The 22,649-nt window shown below is 41.4% G+C and overlaps 1 protein-coding gene across 12 annotated transcripts in view; it reads right to left on the reverse strand.

Annotated features, from left to right (window-relative positions):
• The window catches only part of EMSY (EMSY transcriptional repressor, BRCA2 interacting), a 42,812-nt gene extending 28,000 nt beyond the window's left edge, over nucleotides 1-14,812 (reverse strand). For 2 of the 12 annotated variants that reach the window (XM_030943553.1, XM_030943465.1), the window contains exons 1-7: nucleotides 14,595-14,808; nucleotides 13,497-13,605; nucleotides 10,030-10,129; nucleotides 9,311-9,385; nucleotides 6,938-7,113; nucleotides 5,536-5,688; nucleotides 761-1,020 (exon numbers count right to left, since the gene is read on the reverse strand). In XM_030943553.1, coding sequence (XP_030799413.1) covers nucleotides 761-1,020; nucleotides 5,536-5,688; nucleotides 6,938-7,113; nucleotides 9,311-9,385; nucleotides 10,030-10,129; nucleotides 13,497-13,566 — 834 coding nt within the window. In that variant the 5' untranslated portion in view covers nucleotides 13,567-13,605; nucleotides 14,595-14,808. Of the gene's footprint in view, nucleotides 1-760; nucleotides 1,021-5,535; nucleotides 5,689-6,937; nucleotides 7,114-9,310; nucleotides 9,386-10,029; nucleotides 10,130-13,491; nucleotides 13,606-14,088; nucleotides 14,472-14,594 lie in introns of those variants that run through there. The other 10 variants (XM_030943562.1, XM_030943481.1, XM_030943508.1 and 7 more) reach the window with 9 other exon arrangements.
• Nucleotides 14,813-22,649: the final 7,837 nt, after the last annotated feature.

Below are 22,649 nucleotides of genomic sequence, written 5' to 3' on the forward strand. Positions count from 1 at the left end.
ATAATGCAACTGATTTTGACCACTGTAACAGTGTTAATGTAGAATGAGAAATGGCACACTAGTACTGAAAGGAAAATAAAGCCCCTGGACTTTGACCAGCTCCAAGAATAAGCATTACAGATCCCAAAAAACTAGTCTCTAGATAAAAGGCTTGGCAAGGGAAAGCCCATGCCATCCGTCCTGGAATTCTACTACTGCAAAGAGTAATTATAAATAAGGAAAATAGAAATAAGAAAGATTACCTTTGACCAACAGTTGTTACCATCTGAAGGCTGTTCAGTGGCCTATGTGATCCAGTTCTCAGTGGACTAGTGTCCATATCACAAAACCCAACACCACAAATGGTACTAACTGGTAACCTTGTTGGCAGTCTCACCAGACAGGCCAAGAATTGAATGAGCATGGAGACTGAATCCCCTCTCATCCCTAGAAGTGGTCCCTTCAGGTCAGGGTTGAGGCACATTGGTGGGGCAGTCTGGGGGAAGCTTGCACTCCCGCTGCCTGTGCTGTACCTGTTCTGTGGATAAAAAGAGGGCTTCAGTCTCCACGGCTGTCAATCCAGGTCCTTTCACACACAGGTGAACTAAATTCATACATGAGTTTGGTTTTCCCTTTGCTCGTTTTAAAGAGGGATTACCTTATCCCAAGTGCAATCCTTAAAAAACAGCTAGTCAGATCACAGAAAGGAAGAGTCAAACATCACATCTTATTCATTGATAAAACCAGAATAAAGGAACATTTGGCAGCTTCCCCCACATACCTTCTGTGTTGTGGTGTTTGTTGTCTGTGTTGAGGGCTTAGTGAAGGTTATTTTCACAGGCGACATGTGTGGTGGTAAGGAGTTGGCAATGCTCTGCATTATATTACTCATTTTGGGGCTCCCACTTACAGGCACTGTGATAGTTTTAGTGACAGGAGTCACTGCCTTCGGGACTTCTTTCAGGAGAACAGGGGAAGAACTAGAAGAATTCGTTCGCCGTCTTTTGCGGGGCTTTTCATCGTCATCTGAGCAGCTGACACCTGGAAAAGAAATACTTTCTCTAAATTGTGTTTCCCCTGTCTGCAGATCTCAGTGCTCTCTGAAACACTACATCCTTTTTGAGTCTTACACCCTCTTTCAAGTAAGATAAAAAGAAATAAAGGATAAATTACATCTTATGGTCACAACCAAGCTGTATCACACCTCAGATGCTCTTAGTTCTTGATATGGGCCACACTCAGCGCCATGAATCAGGGACAAATCACCCAAAAGCCCAAGCTACTCAGTTACTGGGTTACTTCACTCAGTTTGAGAGATTAAAAGAACATAAGAGCCAGTACAGGGTTTTCATTCTGTCTACAGAAGTTTGACTAGTGAAGCTACACACACAAGGGGATTGGGATCATGTCACACACATTTTAGTTTAAACTTTTACACTACTTTGGGGTTCTTTTTGGTGGTGGTTTTGTTTACAGCAACTGGACTATTGAAGTTTATCCTCCTATAGTCTCCTTAGACTTCAGCCTTTGCACCTCCTTTTGTGTCATGTTTACCCTTACAGTACTCTTCTGCCTTTCACCTTAATACAGCATCTTGAGATGTAATTCTTTTTTTTATTATATAGTTTAACTGTGAAGGTCAATCCTCACTTCATCTGCTTTCGCCTTTTTTGGTGCATTTTGTGCAACAGATATAAAATGGCACCTAACACACAATAATGAAAAACAAAAGAAGTCCAGGCTCAAAAGAGTTCTTTTTTTCTGCACACATAGAAAAAAAAATCTGCTGCAATACTCAGCTCAGGAAGGGATAACAGCATGATTAATGGATCTTAAATCCAAATGAAACTTGCCAAAGTAGGCAACAGATTCATAAATTATGGAAAGGCACAGGTGTCACGGACATATTTTATGAAAAATCCTTTTGCTAGGATCTTTTCTCCTGAGAAGCTGAGAAGCCTCAGAGGAAAAGAAAAACAATAATTATCCGCTGCTGTGGAATGCAACAGGTGCATCTTTGATTGGTCTCACGTGGCTGTTTTTAGTTAACGGCCAATCCCAGTCCAGCTGTCTCGGACTCTCTGGTCAGTCACAAGATTTTATCATCATTCCATTCTTTTCTATTCCTTGCTAGCCTTCTGATGAAATCCTTTCTTCTATTCTTTTAGTATAGTTTTAATATAATATATATCATAAAATAATAAATCAGCCTTCTGAAACATGGAGTCAAGATACTTGTCTCTTCTCTCATCCTGGGACCCCTGCAAACACCACCACACACAGATTAGTAACTCTGCAAACCTCTCACAGCTACTCGGTAGCATTGAAGGCGGGAAGGCTCTACAGAAGGATCTGAACAAGCTGGATCCATGGCTGAGGTTCAACAAGGTCAAGTGCCAGGTCCTGTCCTTGGATCACAACCATCTCATGCAGAGCCACAGGCTGGGGGCAGAGTGGCTTGAGGGTGGCCAGGCAGGAAGGGATGTGGGGATGCTGGCCAAAGCTGGCTGGATATGGGCCAGGTGTGCCCAGGTGGTCAAGGACAAGGGCACCTGGCCTGCATCAGCACTGGTGTGGCAGCAGGACCAGGGCAGTGACCATGCCCTGTGCTGGAAACTGCTGAAGTACCTCCAGTCCTGGGGTCACTTCTGGGCACCTCCTGACAAGAGAGACACTGAGGTGCTGGAGCGCTTTCAGAGAAGGAAACAGAGCTGGGGAAGGCCCTGGAGCAGCAGGAGCAGCTGAGGAACCTGGGGAGACTCAGACTGGAGAAAAGGAGGTTATGGGAGGACATTCTTTCTCTCAACAACTCCCTGACAGAAGGGTGTAGCCAGATGGGGGTTGGGCTCTTCTCCCAGGTAACAAGTGAGAGGACAAGAGGAAATAGTATCAAATTGTGCCAGGGGAGGACCAGATTAGGTATTACGAAAAAAAAAAACCTCATTGGAAGAGTGGTCAGGCATTGGAGTTAGTTGCCTGGGGAGACAACAGTCTGGAAGTGTTCAGGAGGTATCTGAATGACACACTTGGGGATGTAGTTTAGGGGTGACTATGATGGTGCTGGGTTGAGGCAGATGATCTTGAAGGTCTCTTCCAACCGTGACAAATCTGCAATCCTGTTATTTATATTTACCATGCTAACCTGTGTCAAACCATTTAAAAAGAAAAACAATCAGAGAGAAGCTGAACAGATGCAATCCTGCCTATGCAAAAGATGACTGAAAGTCTTGTTCCATGTGCCTGGAGCCTAAAGACAAAGAACAGCATCACAGCAAAAAGCAGTCTTGCTGGTAATCAAAGCAAATATGGTTGGTAGTCAATCTCTAGTAGGGCCAAGATCTAATTATGGCCAATCTCTAATTAAAATTAATATTCTGGCATTCAAAAAGTGAAGATGCAAGAACCAACATGGACAAGAAACTGCCCAGCACCACAACAGGCAATTGTGGAAAAATGGTATTCTCTCTCAGCAGGAGTAGCAGCTCATTTGCAGGTACCTGTCCAAAGGCTGACAATTGTATCTACAGAGACAGGAAACTGAACTGGGGAAGAGAAGCAAACTTCAAAAACATAGCTTTAGTTGGCTGTAGCAGTACAAGTGAAGTGTGGATCTGTAAAATCAGATTTCAAATCAATATATTCTATCCTATTCTCAATCAATCAATATATTCTAATCAATAATTTACTCTATTTACCCTGAATAAGCCTAGTGGTGACCTCCCTCTATAAAGCAGAGGTTTGATTACATAACTTAAAGGATTATTACGGACAGGCTTCTAAGTATTACTGTGAGTGCACTGTAGAAACTTGTAACTATGAGTGCATTAATCATATTGAATGCGTGCAGTCATTTAAAAACCTCAGAATCCATTTAAATACAAAATCCACATGCAGCTAGCATGTTAGGACACAGTTGTTATTTTGGTGGGGCACCAAGAAATAGAGAAAACTTTGTTTGCGGTCCTCATCCACAAAAAAATCCATCAACCAATCCATCAAGACATAAGAAAGTAACATTAAACTAGCAGAGCATTATTTTATGTTAAGTATAGCTCATTTCATCTCCTGTTTTCACTGCTGGGGTTTTGCAAGAATATTATTCTCATCATTTCATGTTAGAAATTCCTGTACAAAGCTTTCCACAGACATTTAGCTAAAAGGTAATACAGCTTTGACTGTAACTCACACTTGATAAGTAAGGAAGCAGAGTCATGGAAAGGTTAATGGCTCAATCAGACTGTGACTTGGAAGAGGTTACACCACAGACCAGTGGCAAAGTCCTGACTGTAACTCAGATCTTCCAAATCTGCTCCTAAGCAGGTTTGTTAAAATCAATGTGACTGATGTAACATACTCTGAAAGACACACAATTCCTTAAAAAAAACCCAACAAACAATAACAACAAAACAAAGCACACGAAGTAGGGAAAAAAAATTAAATCTAGGGACAGACAATGAAAACTATCATCCCTGTATTGTGTGTCTAGACTTATTTGATACTCATTATCATGCAGAAATTCAATAAAGTCTACATGAAAATTTTAAGATGTATAGAATGTTTTCCCCTGAATCTTCAAACTAAAACCAAGTGATTAGTGCATAGATCAGAAAAATTAAAAACCTCAATGTAATGGGTTTCATGGGTTGATAGAGCCATTAACAATGGCTTTTTGCAAGTAACATTATATTTATGTACTAAGTGGCATTTCTGATTAGCTAGAAGCTTATACAGATGTATGCACATAGCATAAAGATAATAATTTTTAATAATTAAATATTTTTTTAAATATTAAAGGTATACAGAGCAAGCATAAAAACAGCATTTATCTACTACTAATCTTAACTTGCTGTTTTGATAGAATCAAATAAGAACTGAAGGAAACATTTTCATAGTAAAATAAAACTACCCATGATGAGGGCATATATATGAGAACATAATCTGCTTTTAGAACTAGCTGACTTACTAGCCAAACAAAGATGGGGAACATACACCCTCTGAAGAAAAAAGACTGTTTCTAGATTCTATGTCCTGGATTTCCAGATTTAATTACATGAAGATGGGTCTCTGGTAGGAATTCATATGAAGTTTTCGCAGCTGCCAAGGAACACAAGCTTCACTAAGACTGACTTCCAGGTAAATCACAAAATGGCCAGATAGTATATAAGCATAAACCCCTGCCAAACTGCATCCAAAAATAAAAAATTCTATGTCAACTGTGAAAGTGGAAAAGAGGGACCTTTTCTAATTCAACTAAGTGACTACTATGCATTAGTTCTCAACAAGATGGATCAGAAATTCATTGATATACAGAAATGTCTATATTTAAGTTCAAAAATATTTTTCACTTGCTCTCCTTGCAGCATTTTGCAGTGAGTGGATTTATCCTGAACACTATTTATCTGAAAAAGGGAAGCAATAAATTCACTCTCTAGACTAAACGAAGGCACAAAGGCCTGAAATGACTTGCTCAATGCTGGAGTGTTTAGTTTGGTCTATGCTTCAGCCATGTTCTCCCTTTCTTTCCCTTTTTGTTGATCAGGTGCTAGTATCACTTACTTTTGACGTAAACAGTACTTCCACTTGGCAAGACGACTACATTGGAGGCTGGACTGGCAGGTCTGGGGGACTTCACTGTTGCTACACTGCCACTTGGAACAGGGGTAGATGTTGGGGTTGAAGTGGTACTTGTGTAGGAATAGCAAACCACCACTGAAGAGGAGAAAAGACACCTTCCATATAACTGAAGTGCAGAATCCCATTATTCTATCACTATTTTTACAACTGAAATGGAAGCCAAAGACTTACTGGGTTTACTATCTATGGTTTTGCCCCTGCATTCCTGTTACTGTGGAATACTCCCCAGTTTGAGCTAAGCATGGCCATGAGATTAATGATCTTCAAAGACAACACAAAGATCTAAACTCCTATCCTCCCATCCCCAAAAATCTATGCTGCCAATGTGAAATTTTTTTGTATTGATCTTTTACTTTAAAATTTGTTACTTTTAATTTTAGCATTAATTCAATATGTTGGTCTTTTTGCTTGTCAGTAAGTGATCACATCTAGACTAGTAACTGATTGAAAAGTGTTATTGCCTCAACAATACATCAGTTGAAAAAACCAAAATATTCATTCAGTAGTGAAAAACTGATTGTGCTAATCAGCTTTTTTAAACCATTGCTTTTAAGAAATAACACAATGATACAGTACTTCTCACAAAACCAGGATAAAACAGCTTGTTTCAAGATCCAAGATAAAACAGCTTGTTACACATTCTCCAGTTGTATGAAGCCTAATTCAAGCCTGCTGAGCTACACTAGTTGGAATGTGTACTACCATTATTTAGAAAGCCTAGGAAAAACAGAAAGCAACCTTTTTACTTGTTCCCATAGTACATTTAATCTGAAGGAAAAAACCCAAAGTGGTATTTTCTTGATTTTAACCAAAACCTACTTGCACTCTTAAAACAAAACATGCTGAAACAGCTTTCATCACTTACAGAACTTTACAAAATCTAGCCATTAGTCCAAGTTTTTAGAGCTGAAGTTTACAGAGCTGAAGAAGTTAATCAGTGAATATCATTTCCTGACAAACTGGGTTCTTTTCATATTTCAGTTGCAAGAGTGTCAACAACACAAAGCAGTCAGATTAATGCTGCAGATACCACAAAGATATCTTTAAAAAAAGGGGTATTTTATATTTCTGTGAATAATGTTTGGTAAGAAAGATTTGGATTTTTTTATAGGTTCATAGAATGGTTTGGGTTGGAAGGAACTTTAAAGATCACCTAGTTCCAAGCCCCTGCCATCAGCAGGGACACTTCCCACTAGACTGGGTTGCTCCAAGGCCCGTTAAAATATCTTTAATATTTAACACTTAAAATCTAAGACACCAGTTTCTATTGTGATGTTGTTTTTACATTCCCATAGATTGCAGCAGAACTCCATTTTTCTCTCACCTTCTTTGTTCCCAGTTTCTGCAGGAACTGGAAGAGACGCATTGTGCTGGATGGCTGCGTTGGCAACAGCATTGGCGGTGACAGTGAAAGCTGTTTGTGGCACAAGCCGTGGCATCAGCGGCACCAGCCGACGACCTTCTATGGACCACTCAGAAGAGCTGTTTGGTCCAGACATACTAAACAGAAATGCATGTACTGTAAGTATTTATACCAGTTTCCAAATACTCAGTATCCTATTTGAGTACATTTCTTTTCCAAGAGTGCAAGTCTAAAAGGCAGTTTAAGACATACTAGAGCACTAATACTCAACTTTATTTCATGAAAGCCATTGCATTTTGTCACCTGATATAAAACCCCTCCCATTTTAAATTGAAGAGTTGACTCTTCTTCTGTTGTTTTGTTGTGCAGAGCTGTTCGAGGGCTAGAGGTGTGTAAATGCCATACTCAAACCCCCTGCATTAGGTTAGCTACTATTCAGTTGCTGTGCTGTCTACTTCTGGATTATGAAAATACCAAGAAACCAAACAGATATCATAAAATACTATTGAAATGGATTATGTTACAGGGAAAAACTCTCAGCTTCTAAGAGAAACTTTATTTTACCCCAACAGAAGAGTTTCTGATGCTTGTTAAAGTAGTCCCAAACAAGGTGACAGAACATGAGATTATTTAAATGCACCTTAAGCATCTTTCTAAACAGAAAGCTGTCTTCGGCTCTTAGCTTGCTCTTAACCTCAGTACTTACACCCACACTAGAATGTTTCATAAAAACACTCTTCTTATCTAGATGGAGAAATATTTTTGACTGTTTTACATGAGTCATTTGTCAAATCAGCAAAACCAAAATGGCAAATTATTTTTCAATGCTGTAATGTTTTTAAGCAAATCAACCCATTTAATGTATTAATATATTCTAAAAAATAACTTCTCACATGAAATATTTCAAGCAAATTGCAGCAAGAGCTACTACAAAGTAGTTTGTAAAATGCAGAGTATCTGCTCTGTTATTAAATCTTGGTATGCTTCAGCATTCCTCATACATATGCAGATAAAGAGAGCTACATAAGCTAAGGTAAAGATACATTTTAAAAACAAAAAATAAAGGGTACAAAAGCTAGCAAAGTAGACTTTCCTAATGACTTAAGAGAATTATGTAAGTCAAATACTATATTACCAACCATCACTCATAAGGAATCACCATAGGAAAAATAAAGAAAATCAGCACTTTGTCTGGATTATAATATATCATTGAAGTGCAACACCTCAGGGCAAACTATTTATGCTCTGCAAAAAGCTAAGACTAGAAGTACTACTTACAAGGAAAACTTGATTCAAGAAAAGAATCCAGATTTGACAACTACATGCTTTTCATTATTCCCTCCCCATTTACTTAAAGGAGTGTAAGGACGTTGGTAGGTTTTGTTTGGTGAACAGCATACTTCTAAATCTTTAAACTTGAAAATTAAAACTTAAAGTCTTTTAAGCACTAAATCAGTATGCTGATTTTGACTAGACTTGGATCAAACAGTTGGTAACTCCAAGTGTCCTGCTATTCATATTATTTCCTTTCTTTCCTCTTCACAACACCAAAGCTACAACAGTCAAACCATTAAAAAGTCAACAGCTGTAACATAGAATAAGAAAAAAATACACTTACAATGCAGCTCTGTTTAAAGACAGTCCTTAACAGTAAGACTATTAAGTAATTACCAAAAATACATAACCACTTGGTCTACTGCTCCTCCACCTCTCAAAATCATGTGGAGCTTGTAAAGCAAATGCAAGGAAGAACCAGCCCAGCTGATGCCAGCACAGCAGCTGCATCGCTGAGAGTGGTGGACACTGATGTCATCAGCTTGTTGCAGCTTTTTCTGCTCTGACCATTTTTTCTTTTCTATGCTGATACTCTGTTTTCCGCTAATCTGCCACCTCTTTTCCTTTCTTTTTCTTTTCCATGTAGTTTTCTTTTTCCTCTTAATACAGCCTTTCCAAACTGATTAAAATGAAACTAAATGCAAAACAAAGAAACAAACAAAAGCAAACATATTCATCCTACTTAGGAGCATCTCTATTTTCTCCATTCTCTGTTTATTCTGGTCTATCTTACAGCACCGTCTCCATGCCAAAAAACTGTTTCTTACATTGCACTTGTACAGTGAATGGGATAGCCTTGGATCCAAAATGTAATGGTACTAAATAACTGTTTCTAGGTCCCTGTATATCTAATACAGTAATTCCTTCATCCATACAGTGTTTTAACTACTGGTTCTTTAAACCACCATCAATCATCAAAATTCTACCATTCAGTTAAGGCATAATGGATTTCCCAAAAGGTACTTTTGCAAATCAGTGCCAAAATTACTTGGAACTTACTTGTGTGCAATTGTTGTTAGTCGTTCATCATTTACTGCTCTCCGAACTTCAGCACGATGTCGCTCTGTTGAAATACTATTAAAAAAAAAAATAAAGCAATATATTTTAATCAGAGGAAAACATGAACATTCATCTAAAAATTCCAGCTAAAATTAAACTTATGAATAATTTATCTAAGAGAATAAAGGGAACAGGACTTCACATTTAAGAGACTGTCACTCAACCCTTGCTGTCACAGAGAGAATTAATCATATTATTGCTCAAAAATATTACTGAAGAATGAAAAGAACATTACTGTTCACGGGGTATCCTTGAAAAACAGCTAGAATCCAACCTCCTAATGAGATCAATAAATTTAAAGGATATAGCAGAGAAGTTCACACAGGATACACAGCATTCTTTCTTGAGGTACCTTGGGTTCAAAGACCTTGGAGTTCTACCTTGACAAAACCCCAAGCCAGTGTACATTCACGACCTGGCTGTAACCCTTTTAACACTCAGTATCCCAAAAAGTACCAACAAACCAGTAAGGCTTCTACCACTGAAGGATGGTTGTTTTCCTTATTAAAAACTCCAAGGAGAACAGGAATGAAACCTCGGAAACATGGAGAAAACTTCTCCAAATTCAGATTTACGCTGTGATCCCAGTGAAAGAAAAAGCATGTAACACCTTAAAAGAAAACAGGTCATAGTTCTTAGATTGAAAAGATCAGGGTTACCTAAGCACTTTAGAGAGTTCTCCAAGAAGATCCTTCTTCTCTTTTGTAAGGTCTCCCTGTGCGCGTAAGGCACTGATGACACCTGCATAGGCCTCCAGTTCTGAAAAATCAGAGTGAATAATATTTCCATTTAATGCTCACAGCAAAGGGGAAAAAATGTTGTTTTTCATGTTACCGACAGCATTCTAATAATTTTCAAAGTCATTAAGGGTAACATGTCTTTCAACGATTTAGTGCTATTTCAAAAGAGATTGATGATTTGGAACTCTCTCAGTCAATTACTCTGCAACATAAAACACTTCTATGAAACAATCCTCTGTCTCATCACAGAGGATTATCTAGTTTACAAACCCAAATGAATGTGTCAAGCTCTCTCTGACCTGAAATTTAGGCAAAAAGCTTGAGGAAACTGTTTAGAGTAGTTCAGAGTTCTCTTCACACGTATCATTATTATGAGCTTTATGGAAAAGCTCAGCTTGGAAAAAGAAATACACTATCAAAACAGCAACTGGTTTTCTTGGAATGCCTTTCCCTAAGCAGCATGGAGAACACCAGCTCTAGTTTGTTAAACGTGATCATCATAATCTTTTATGCCTATTTACTTGATATGGTACAACTGCTTGAATCTGAACGTAATGCAACACAATGAATTAACCCTGCTCAACACAAAATAAACAACCCAGCTGTTCTTAAACATAGAACTACTACAAAGACTAACTCACAAAAATACAACTCTGATTTACCAGAAATGCGTAATTCCAGGTGACTGAGATGTTATGCCATCAGCACTTTAAAAAAAATCGAAAAGTAAAAGGCTACTGATATTTTTGAAGTTTGTCCTGCCAGACAGGGTGAAGATACATCTAATGCAAATAATGAATCCTGCTAACTTGGCAAAGAATGACTTGCTATTCTCAGCTTCACGCTGTCCAGGGAAACCCAAAACAAAAATTCTCTTGATCCTTATATAGGTGCCTTTCATTTGACACTTCCATTTCAGCAGCCAAACCAAACAAGCCCACAACAGATCCCAGTTACCCAAAACCAAGAATATAAGATGCAGGCCAAAACCTAACATTGCTGAAGTTTGCTGCAAAAGAAAAGACTGATGCTTTTCTGAAAAGTTTCCATTTAGGATTCCAAAGAGCTAATTTCCAAATGGAATCAAGGAATTGTGCTGAAAAGAAGTTCTGCTGTCCTGTCCCAATTAAGTAGATAAAACAAAAAGCAGAGTAATTTTGGTTAACTATGCAGCCTGCACAGGGATGCTGAGTGACCTACAGAAGCATTTACAGCCTCAGTTATAAAACATTCAGTAATTAATGCAATGGTTATTAGTAATATCAACATTTATTTAGACAATCATGTTACAATATTCATTATACTAATTATTTTCCTCTGTTAACAACTTAAAGTAATTCTCAGATGCAACCATGTAATTATTTATCAAGGGCATACTTTTTTTTCCTTTTACATTACAAATAAAGAGCCTCTACACTATAGCTGTAAAAATGCACATTCTGGTCTTTTGGAAGCTAGCAAGGATTACGGAACAGCTGTAACTTCCTCCCCTTTGTGTTTATGCAGCAACACAAAACACATGAACTAGCTAAAATGGGTTTGGCAAGTAAATATCATTATTGTTAGTGTTAGGTGCTACGATCATCACCTCGTTCAGTAATAAACCACGACCAACACCAGGTCCTGCATACCTCAAGATGCATTTCAGCCTCACCTACATCCCTGCTTCACTCCTTACAGAGTACTCCCACTACTGCTGTACCATTAGCCAAATTAGATGTTGGGCTGTGAGCTGGAAAAGCAGGACCCTCTAAAGTAGATGGCTATTGCTGCATGTGGCTGTCACACAGCTATTGCTGCCACTGCCTGTGCTCCTTCAGCCCCCAGTCCCGTGGTGCGCCTTCTCTCTGCTCACAGAGGCAGGGCCCCCTTGTGGGGACGCAGCTCATGCCAGCAAAACAAAAATTATTATTTTTGAATTTTTTTTTCCTTCCTGTCAGCCTAGGTTATGTCATGGAAGGAGGTGTAGCTGCAGTTCTGTTTGGCTCAGCTGCACCAGCACACCGCCGTTAGCTCGAGTGAAAGGTTTTTTTCCAGGCTTCCAGCCAGCACAGCTACATTAATGAAACTTAGTAGCAAAATCTGGTCAAAAGCTTTTGGCACTCTGAGCTTCCTCCTAGTTTCTGTACTTGAGCCTTGTTTAAGACTTAGGGTTGTCACCTTATCCGACCGTACAGCTTGTTGCAACCTTGCGTGCAACATCTGCATCACTGTTCCAAGAGCACGCAAATCCCATATTCCAAACAAATCAAATAAAAAGGGCAAAGGGAGGGGAAAAAAAGTTCTGAACTCTCAAAAAATAAAATCGATGGCTCCACCATGTATGAGAACCTTGGCACAGCTAAGAAATACAGCACATCATCTCTTAGCAGTCAAACAAAATGAGAACAAGAAAAGCTGTCACTTGACAGTCACAGGAAGTTAGAGGGAGCCTCAACTTTCTCCTTGACATCATCTCCTAGATTATGGTCCTCAGAAGAAACTCTGTAAAATATAAGGCTTTCTTCTTTTTCCATCTAGTATCATTTAAGTTGCAAAACCCCAAATCCTTAATTACACAAATTCAGCCATAAGAACTCAAAACCAACTATGCCAGAACAGATCAAAGGTCTAACAAAGGATTCTCTCCCCTGCAGTAGCCAAAAGCAGGTAAGTGAGCAAAGAGCAAACGTTTTTAGTACTTTCCAAAACACAGAAGCATCTCTCCTCATACACTTAGATCTACAAAGACAGAGCACAAAAATATCTTCCACTGTCTTGGGCAGGGGGCTCAAATACTGAGCTACATTTGAAACAATGAAAAAGATTCCTGTGGTTATGGCTGTTGAGTGAGGCCATCATTTTCCCACTTCCCTGACAACCTGTGTAACTGCAAATCACAAACAGCATTTTATTAAATCCTGTTTTATGTCTTCACAATAATAACTTCAATACTTGATTCATCCCTACAGAGGCAGTTAAACCAGGATTCCACTATTCCACCATGTTTTTTGGGGTGTCTAATAGGTGTCTAATATAGAACTGAGGAGAAAAAAAACCAATCAAAAGCCACAACAAAACAGGGAAAACAAACAACCCCAAAGGTTCTCTTTGAAAAATCTGCTGCATGCTAATAGTGACAGAAAAACCCAGCCCTGCAACACAGCAACTAGGACATCCAAGAGAGATTCAACCACATCAAAACAATTCTTCTCTACTCATTTTGCCAGGGCTGAGTGCTGGCCAAACATAACTTTAAGCCAGTGCTGTCAAACCAATGACACATGGAAAACGCAGGAAATTACTTGCAAGTTGCCTGTAGACATATTTAAATATTTCATGCAAGCAGCATGAAGGCAAATCTTAAAAGGGCAAAATACAGACCCACAAATTGTATCTTACTGTACCCAGTTTGCGAAGGATCCTCTTGCACTCATCCCTACTGAGGTCCAGAAGAGTAGGCCACACCACAGGCATCCTTCCCTTGTGTCTGTGCTCCCACAGAGCTCAGCCTCGCTGAAAAAAGGAATATAAACGCTCAAGCCCATCATTTCTTGATTTCCCAAGCCGATTAATGTAAACTCCTCAGCCTGTTCACAACTCCACCGACACATTCGCTCCCATCCCCGCCGCAATCTTTGTAGTGGCATGAAGGAATTCGGCAGTTTCACAAGAGCATGATGGACTTCCTATGCTCTCTAGCTCAAATGCATCACCCAATCCTTTTTACGGTGCCCTGTCTCCTTCTGAAGCCTATTTTTTTCAGGCTGAAACGCTCTCCGAAATGATGTTTAAGTCTCCTCCCTCTCTTTATGCAGAGTACCTATTAAAAGAATTCTTCCAGCGAACCGCACGCTCCCCTTCCCCCCGGAGAACGCGTTTTGCGCCAGCCTATATTATATGACAAGATGGCAAAAACACCGTGTGTGAAAATTTGCTCTCCACATACCAACAGCAGCCCCCCCCCCAAAAAAAAAAATCAGCCAAACACGGAAACACCTCGATCCCAACGCAGCGAGACTCCGTGGGTGGCGGGGAGAGAGGGCGCATCTCCGCGATGCGACGAGGATAATAAAGGAAAAAGAGCAGCCGGAGGCGAGTTGGGCAAGCGGGGCTTGGGCCGGGCAAGGAACGGGGGTGGGGAGGGCTGGGCACCGGGAACAAAAGCCCTGACGCCGTCGCAGCTTCCAGCGTGGGCTCGGGAGGGGGAGGGTCTCCTACAAGGACGCCCGAAGGCAGCCGCCAGCCGGGCATCCCCGCCCGCCCTGCGCGGGCCCTGGGCGCGGGGCACTGGCCGGAGCCAGCGGCGCTGCGTTCCCGCCGGGATCGGGGAGAGAGAGAGAGGGAGGGAGCGGGCGGCGGCTGGCGCTGCTTGCTCGCATCGGCCGGGGCCGGGGCGCTGCCCTGGGCCCGTAAGGGGGCGGCGGGTCCCCGCCGTCCCGGAAACGGAGCTGCCCCTCTCCCTGAGGCGGACGGCCCCGGGTGGGGCGGGGAGCAGGACCCACCTGCCCGGCCGTGCCCGGCACATCGAAGGCTCCGCGGCAGCCGCACCCCTCCCCCACGCCGCTCGCCAGTGCCGGGCTCGGGTTTGTTTAGTGGCGGCGGCGGCGACGGCGTTTACTCGGGCCAAGATGGCGGACGAGCGCGCTGCGCATGCGCGGGCGCCGCGAGGTACGCTAGGAATTGTAGTCTCTGCCGCCCCTCTGCCGTGGGGAGCTGGAAGAAACGGACGCCAAGATGGTCACGCCAATGAACACTGCGCATGCGTAATGACGAGGAGCATGCTGGGAACGATAGTTCTCTCAGTGTTGACGCATGGGAAGCTGCGCCCACCGTCCCGCCGCGGCTCGGCGGACGGGTACGGGCAACCGGAGGGGACAAAATACGTTGCGCGTTTTCTGCCCGGGCTGGGGCGCGCTAGCGCGGTTCGAACGCAGCCGCGTACCGCAGAACTCCAGGAAATAACAGCTGGCCAGCACTCCTGGAACGAAATATGGCAGGGCAGAACATCACCCCGACGCCATTTGGCTATTTGCAGTTTTCTCACTTAAAACGGATGCAGGTGGCGCGCGGGGCTGCAGCGAAGCGCCTGCAGGGAACAATAAAGGAATAAATTCCGCACCTACATCCCCGTCACAGCCGCTCCGGGTGTCTCTGTTCCCCCGAGCATAGCAGCCACCTGCACCGCGTGAAAAATGTGTATTTTATGATTGGCTCTTCGCAAATATTAAAATGAATATTATATGTGTTATGTCAGAAAGTTATGTTGTATTAATTTCTTAAGTAGTGTGTTAAATATAGTTTTGGGTTATAACATAAGGTTAAAATAGAAACTATGCTATGTAAGATACTTTTTTTAAAGAAAGGACTCTCAGCGAGATAGCAGCCAAAGGACACCTAAATCTTTCAGAGAAAGAGAATGCATTCCTCCATTATCAGAAGAAACAAACTTCTTCCTGCCTCGCCATGAAGACGCCCTTTGGATTAAGAGGAAGAAGCTGACACTGACCAGACAGAATCCTGTATTTGAATGGAATTTATGCATCATGTATGAGGTGTATGAATATGTAACAGGCTATTGTTTTTAAGGGTTAATCCTCTGTTAACGGGGGTCCTTTTTCAGGCTTATTTTGCCCAGAAAAAGGTAACCAGATTGCTCATAACCCTTTGTATGTATTGTCTCATATTGTCCTAATCCAAATTGTTCAAATTTTTATTACTCTAATTATATTGCTATTTTTATAACCAAATGATCAAATTTTTTTATAACTCAAATGATCAAATCTGATGGTGACTTGATGAGCAACACTCTTCAAGTTGTTGTGATCTCTCTTGTGCCTTCATTTCCCACTTTTGTAATGCACTTTAACAACAGACAATGATATATAACAGCTGGGCATTATGTGTAGGGTGGTGAGGCCCTGGCACAGGTTGCCCAGAGAAGCTGTGGCTGCCCCATCCCTGGAAGTGTTCAAGGCCAAGTTGGATGGGACTTGTAGCAACCTGATCTAGTGGAAGGTGTCCCTGCCCATGGCAGGGGGCTGTAACCAGGACATCTTTTAGGCCCCTTCCAATCAAAATCACTCCAGGATTCCATGATTAATTTTATAAAAGCATGCTGCTGAGTATTCTTTTTAAGAATACTCTCAAGTATATACATTTAAACAAAATCTGTTCCTCCTTTCAAAAGGGGAAAGAAATGACCATCAATCTCTACTACTTTTTGTTATGTTCTCTACAACCCAACAATTTCAGATTCCCCATTGGCTTAAGTAATACGAATCTCATAAATAACACACACTGGTCTAATTAATCACACCTTTTGGGTGCTAACAGAATATTCTGTCTCACCACACTTATTTTTGTCCCCAAAGACAATGGAAGAGAGAAGGAAGTAAGCTGGGAAGCCTCAGCTGTGAGATGGCCCAAGGAAGAGCTCTGATTTTCCCAGAGAGGTGATTTGTATGCAGCTCAGGTCACCAGGACAAAGCTGTGTTTCTCTGCTCTTTAGGAGCTCATAGGAAATGAGTGGAGCAGCCTCGCTGTAGTTCTCACTGGGTTATTAACTGCATCTCCCCTTGCATCACTGCAACCTGATTGATACAGGCTCTGCAATAATCTCTTTTCTTCAGAACAGCTTTTCATGGGTAGAAGAGAGGTGCTTCAGCTTGGTACTGTATGGGAACCAGGCACAGATAGGACAGCTGCTGCTTTTAAGAGGTAAACAGTGAATTTCCAGCTTCCAAGAGACTTATGCTAGTAATTTTAAAAGTATAATTGGAAAATCAAGGGAAAAAATGTATTTGTTTCAGTCTGCCAACAATTGAGAAAGTAGTATTAAAAATCCACTATGCTTTTGATACTAAGATGAATGTAACACATATTGTAATTTCAAATTTTACAGAATTTAAGGGTAATTTAAAGTATCTTCCATGTCTTGCATAAGAGAGAAATAGACTAGATTCTAATATAAGTTAAAATATTTCTTGGCCTTTTTTTGTTTCCCAGTGGAGTTTCCACTTATCTTAACAGGTTATTCAGCAACTCAATACATTTTCCTGCCATGAGCATCCTATTTTAATGTCATTCTTCTTCCTTCAGACCACTGCTAATCTCTCTTCCTCCTCAAACACTTTCCCATCACATTTTTCCTCCTGGCTAAGAGAAAAGCAGAATCCTCAACAATGTCTAGGTGCTGGCAGCTTGCAGAGGAGCTTTTTATACACAGCCTCTTCAGACACATTGTCAGCCAGGACTATTTGTATTTAAATTCACAAAGAGATTTCCACTACTTATACTAAAGATAGCTTAGTGCTGCCAATCAATAGATATTTCCCCTCCTACTGTAAGTAATACATATTCTATTCATCAAATGCTTTTATTTTACAAATCCTAACAGCTTCTGAGCTGAAAGAATCTTAATTCAGCAAGCATTAAAAATGGATCAAAATGCCACTGTGTATCGAGTTAAGCATCTATTTAAACACTTTGCTACACTGAGGCAAAAACTCAACAACCTCAGCTAATGAAAAAAATCACTTGTGACATTTTGCAACATATCAAAGAGGGAATTAAGCCTGGCACCCTCAGCAATTTTGGGAGGCAGATCAAAACCTCCATCCTCTTTGTGGCTTGCTGTACTGGCCAACAACATACAAACTTGCTTGCTCAGAACAGGAAACTAAACAATGAAGCAAAGTATTGAAGTTATTGCTCCACTGAGCCACTTGAGTCCTTATCTACGGCCACATATGTGTTATAGAAACGCTGGGTATCTCTAACAAGCTTCTGCCATTCAAAGAACATCAATCCAAGATCAGCAATTAGCAGAATTCAGTCACACTGGGAGCCAATTTGCACTGTATTCTAGGGAAGCTTGCATTTTGTCTTTCAAGTTGCACTTTTAACCCATCCACGGAGCGTCTGTTGCTTTAAAGTTCAAATCAACTCACCAACAAATTACTTGCTGGTGAGGGGCTTGGAACACAAGCCCTGTGAGGAATGACTGAGGGAGCTGGGGGTGTTTAGCCTGGAGAAAAGGAGACTTAGAGGTGACCTTATCACTCTCTACAACTCCCTGAAAGGTGGCTGTAGCCAGGTGGGGGCTGGTCTCTTTTGCCAGGCAGCAATGGACAGAACGAGAGGACACAGTCTCAAGCTGCACCAAGGGAAATATAGGTTGGATATTAGGAAAAGTTTTTTACAGAAAGAGTGATAAAGTACTGGAATGGCCTGCCCGGGGAGGTGGTGGAGTCACCATCCCTGGATGTGTTTTTAAGAAAAGACTGGACGTAGCACTCAGTGCCACGGTTTAGTTGAGGTGTTGGGGCTGGGTTGGACTCAATGATCTTGAAGGTCTCTCCCAACCTCGTGATTCTGTGAACCATGTGGACAGAAGTATCTTGGGGCTCACAGTTACTGTGAATAGATACTTCTGGATACAAATCTACAAAACTTGCTCTGTAGGATTAATCCGATATCCATTTAGGTCTTACACTCGGGTTATCCCAACAACAGGGCTGTAAGGCTTGGAAGAGAAATGTAGCAGCAAAAAGAATCATGGAAGCATTTCAGACTTTAAATATTCTCTTGCAAATAAATTTTTCATAGCAGGAAACCTGCAGGGGTATTCTATCACACTAACAGTACTCTCAGAAAATTAAGGCATATCAACTTTCACCTTGGGAAAGTGACATACAGTCCATTTCCAGAAGCAAACAGAAAAAGTTATTTTATACCCACTATTATGTGAAAGGAAATCCTGTATTTAAGATACAACTAACCCTTGAAAACACAGAGAAAAGAAACACTAACACACAAAATTCCTTTAAGAATAGTTTATTAGAATACAGCTTATATGTTCAACACTAATACAGTACATAATCCCTGTTAAATGTTCTACAGACACACCTGGAAACATACTGTGAATAAGACTTGAATAATCAAGAGGATTATTTAAAATATATATGTACACTTCAGAGGCTACTGTGCAGGAAGAACAGTTTCAGGAATTTCTGCATTCTACAACAGAACGTAATTTTTGAAATTTCCAAGTAAGTAGTAATGTAAACTAATTTTTATTTTTAAAGAAAGTGCTTCTAGTATTACTACTGGGTTTTGAAAATTTTCAAGTCTATTTTCTTTCCATTATGCAGAAAGCACTTAAGAATAAGTCTCCACATAAAAACCACCATCCAGCAGACCTCAGTAAGTCCACTTTATAAACAAGTCCTTACCTTCATTTCATTTCATTTCATTTCATTTCATTTCATTTGGATAGGTCCTATGCAAATATACATGTATCTAGAAGGTAAGAGCCATAACATACTTGTATAGTGCTTCAAATGGTACAAGCAATATCAATGGAGACTTTGGTCAGAAGTGGCAGCTCAGAAATATGTGCAATGGCAAATTTAATTTTAATACAGCCATTCTAGTTTGGCTTCCTCAGAGCCCCAAAAAGGAGTTTAGCATGCCAGTACTTCTGTTTCATGAAGCAATTTGGAGGAGAAAAGGTCTTTCAATATTGGGCAGAACATACAATTTTCTTAATAGTTATGTGAGAAGAAATCTTTTTCCTACTGAAACAGATTTTCAGTTTTTTAAAATTCCTCTAACATAATGTAATTGTGCTCCTATACTATTGCTACAATTGAAAATGATCCTGCTGTCTTTTTTTTTTTTGTGTTTCCTTGTATCAGCATGAACATTTATGCAACCTGCACCACAGATCAGATGGCACTTATCTGGACTAAATCTAACCTGAGTTTATTTAAAAAACGATTACTTATCTGATTAACTCATTTATACAGTTCACTGTCCATGAATGTTGGTGACTGCCAAGTAAAGTCAAACCAATGGGGTGCAGCAGTTTTCTTTAGCATTAGCTTAAATGACTACTCAAAACCACTTCAGCTACATAGACAAGATAGAATTCAGGCAAACAATTCATGCCAAATAAGCAGGTGTTATTATGATTGGTCAGGAGCACTTGATGACAAGACTTCCTCATGTAAAAGACAGTTTTAATCCTGCTCACACTAAACAAAGAAAGCTTAAAATAGTTGAAGCTCAAAAGGAATCAAATGAATAGGGTTTTTTTTTGGTTGTTATTTTTCCTTTATGCACTCTTTTGAAAACTTAATACTTTTGACCATTTTGTGTCTTTGGATTGTGGTTCCCAGAGCCCAGCACATCTCCAGGACAGTAGGACTTTTTATGTGAAGATACATAAAGGATATATCACAGCTGAATTCTTAAAACTACAGCAGTATTACACCTGAAACAATCATCACTTGCCATCAGCATTTGTAATTTCACAGGTGCTCTACCTACTTTTAAACAGGACATATTTGGTGAGGGAGCCCTTACCCACTTCCTACCATCCAGTTTTCTGTATCCTGTTTTTTTCCTAAGCTTTATTTTATTTTTACCTAATAATGTCTTCTGACCAGGACAGCCTCTATCTAATTATTTCATTACTTGAAAAGCTTGTGGCTTTTACCATTACTTCTTCAAGTACCGGAAAGGAGGTTTAGCCAGGTGGGGATTAGCCTCTTCTCCCAGGCAACCAGTGACAGGATGAGAAGACAGGGTCTTAAGCGGTGCCAGGGAAGGTTTAGGTTGTACATCAGGAGGAATTTTTTTCATAGAAAGGGCGATTAGATATTGGAAGAGTCTGCCAAGGGAGGTGGTAGAGTCACCATCCCTGGAGATGTTTAAGGAAAGCCTAGATGTGCTCTGGTCTAGTTGACAAGGTTATGATCTGTCATGGGCTGGACTCAATGATTGCAGAAGTCTTTTCCAACCTAATTGGTTCAGTGATTCTGTGTGAGATCATCCATCAGGCTGCAGAGTAACAACATCCTCCTAGAACCAAATAAAAGAGAGTAGACAAGAGAACACCATTACGACCTCCATGTCCACCCTACGCTGAGTTTTAAAGCAGACACAGTGTAGCACGTATACAGATGGGAAGCAGCCCTGCCCTGCTCCATTCACCCCTCTGTGAGTTTCCTCAGGGAGGGAAACTAAGCCCCAAATGATTAGAACTGTAACAATGATGTTGGCTGGCCAGTTGGAGACCTGTGGGTGGTGACAAGGAGCTGTGAGCAAAGAGAGGGGGGAAACCAGTTGTGGAGTTAATGGGGGAATGGGACGTACTGTGCTTGGAGAGTGGGTGTTAGATGACAAAACTATGTAAGGCTGCAAATACATGAATGAAGAAAAAGGGATAATGGGGCAGGAGAGAGCAGGGAGACCAGGCTGACATGAATAAGTTGGACTGGAGAAGAAAGAGCTGTGGAGGAGAGAAAAGTGCTTGTCTGTACAAAAAATGTTACAATCCCCCCTCCTACACTGGGTTTTGGAGTGGCCATCGTGGAACACACACACACTGTCACATGTGCACACACACTTGGTGTCACACGTGAGCACGCGGCATCACATGCACAGTGCAACACATGCACGTGCTGTAACAAGTATGCACACACAGTAACACACACACACACACACGGTATAACACACACAGGGCATAGCCCATGCACACAGTGCAACACACGCGCGTGCTGTAACAAGTATGCACATGCCGTAACACACACACACACACGGTGTAACACCACGGCGTAACACACGTGGTGAAACACGCACACGGCGCAACACCTAGACGGTGTCACACAGCCACACACATGGGGTGGCACGCACGGTGTGACAAATATGCACACACTGTAACACACACACACGGTGTGACAAATACGCACACGTCATAACACACACGCACAGTGCAATGGACACCCACGTGTGCAACAGACACACGTGGTTAACACACACACACGCGAGTTGACACATGCACGGTGTGTGATTGACACATGCTGTTAACACACGCATGGTGTGACAGACAAGCGCGGTTAACACACGCACGTTGTAAGGGACACGTGGTTGACACACGCACGGTGTGATGGACACATGGATGGTGTGATGGACACACGTGGTTAACACACTCATGGTGTGATGGACATGCACGGTGTGACAGACATGCGGTTGACACACGCATGGTGTGATGGACACATTCCGTTAACACGCGCACGGTGTAAGGGACACACGCATGGTGCGATAGACACACTCATGGTGTGATGGACATGCACAGTTAACACCGCATGGTGTGATGGACACACGCATGGTGTGACAGACACACGCCATTAACACACGCACGGTGTGTGACGGACACACTTGGTTTAACACACGCACGATGTGTGACGGACACACACAGTTAACACACACACGGTGTAAGGGACACACGCACGGTGTGATGGACACACACGGTGTGTGACGGACACACTTGGTTTAACACACGCACGATGTGTGATGGACACACACGCCGTTAACACAAGCACGGTGTGACACACACGCACGGTGTGATGGACACACACGCCGTTAACACACGCACGGTGTATAATGGACACATAATGGACACACTTGGTTTAACACACGCACGGTGTGACGGACACAACGCCGTTAACACACGCGCGGTGTGTGATGGACAGACGGACGGAGTGTGACAG

Source organism: Camarhynchus parvulus, chromosome 1, assembly GCF_901933205.1.
Source record: "Camarhynchus parvulus chromosome 1, STF_HiC, whole genome shotgun sequence".
NCBI classification, from domain to species: domain Eukaryota; kingdom Metazoa; phylum Chordata; class Aves; order Passeriformes; family Thraupidae; genus Camarhynchus; species Camarhynchus parvulus.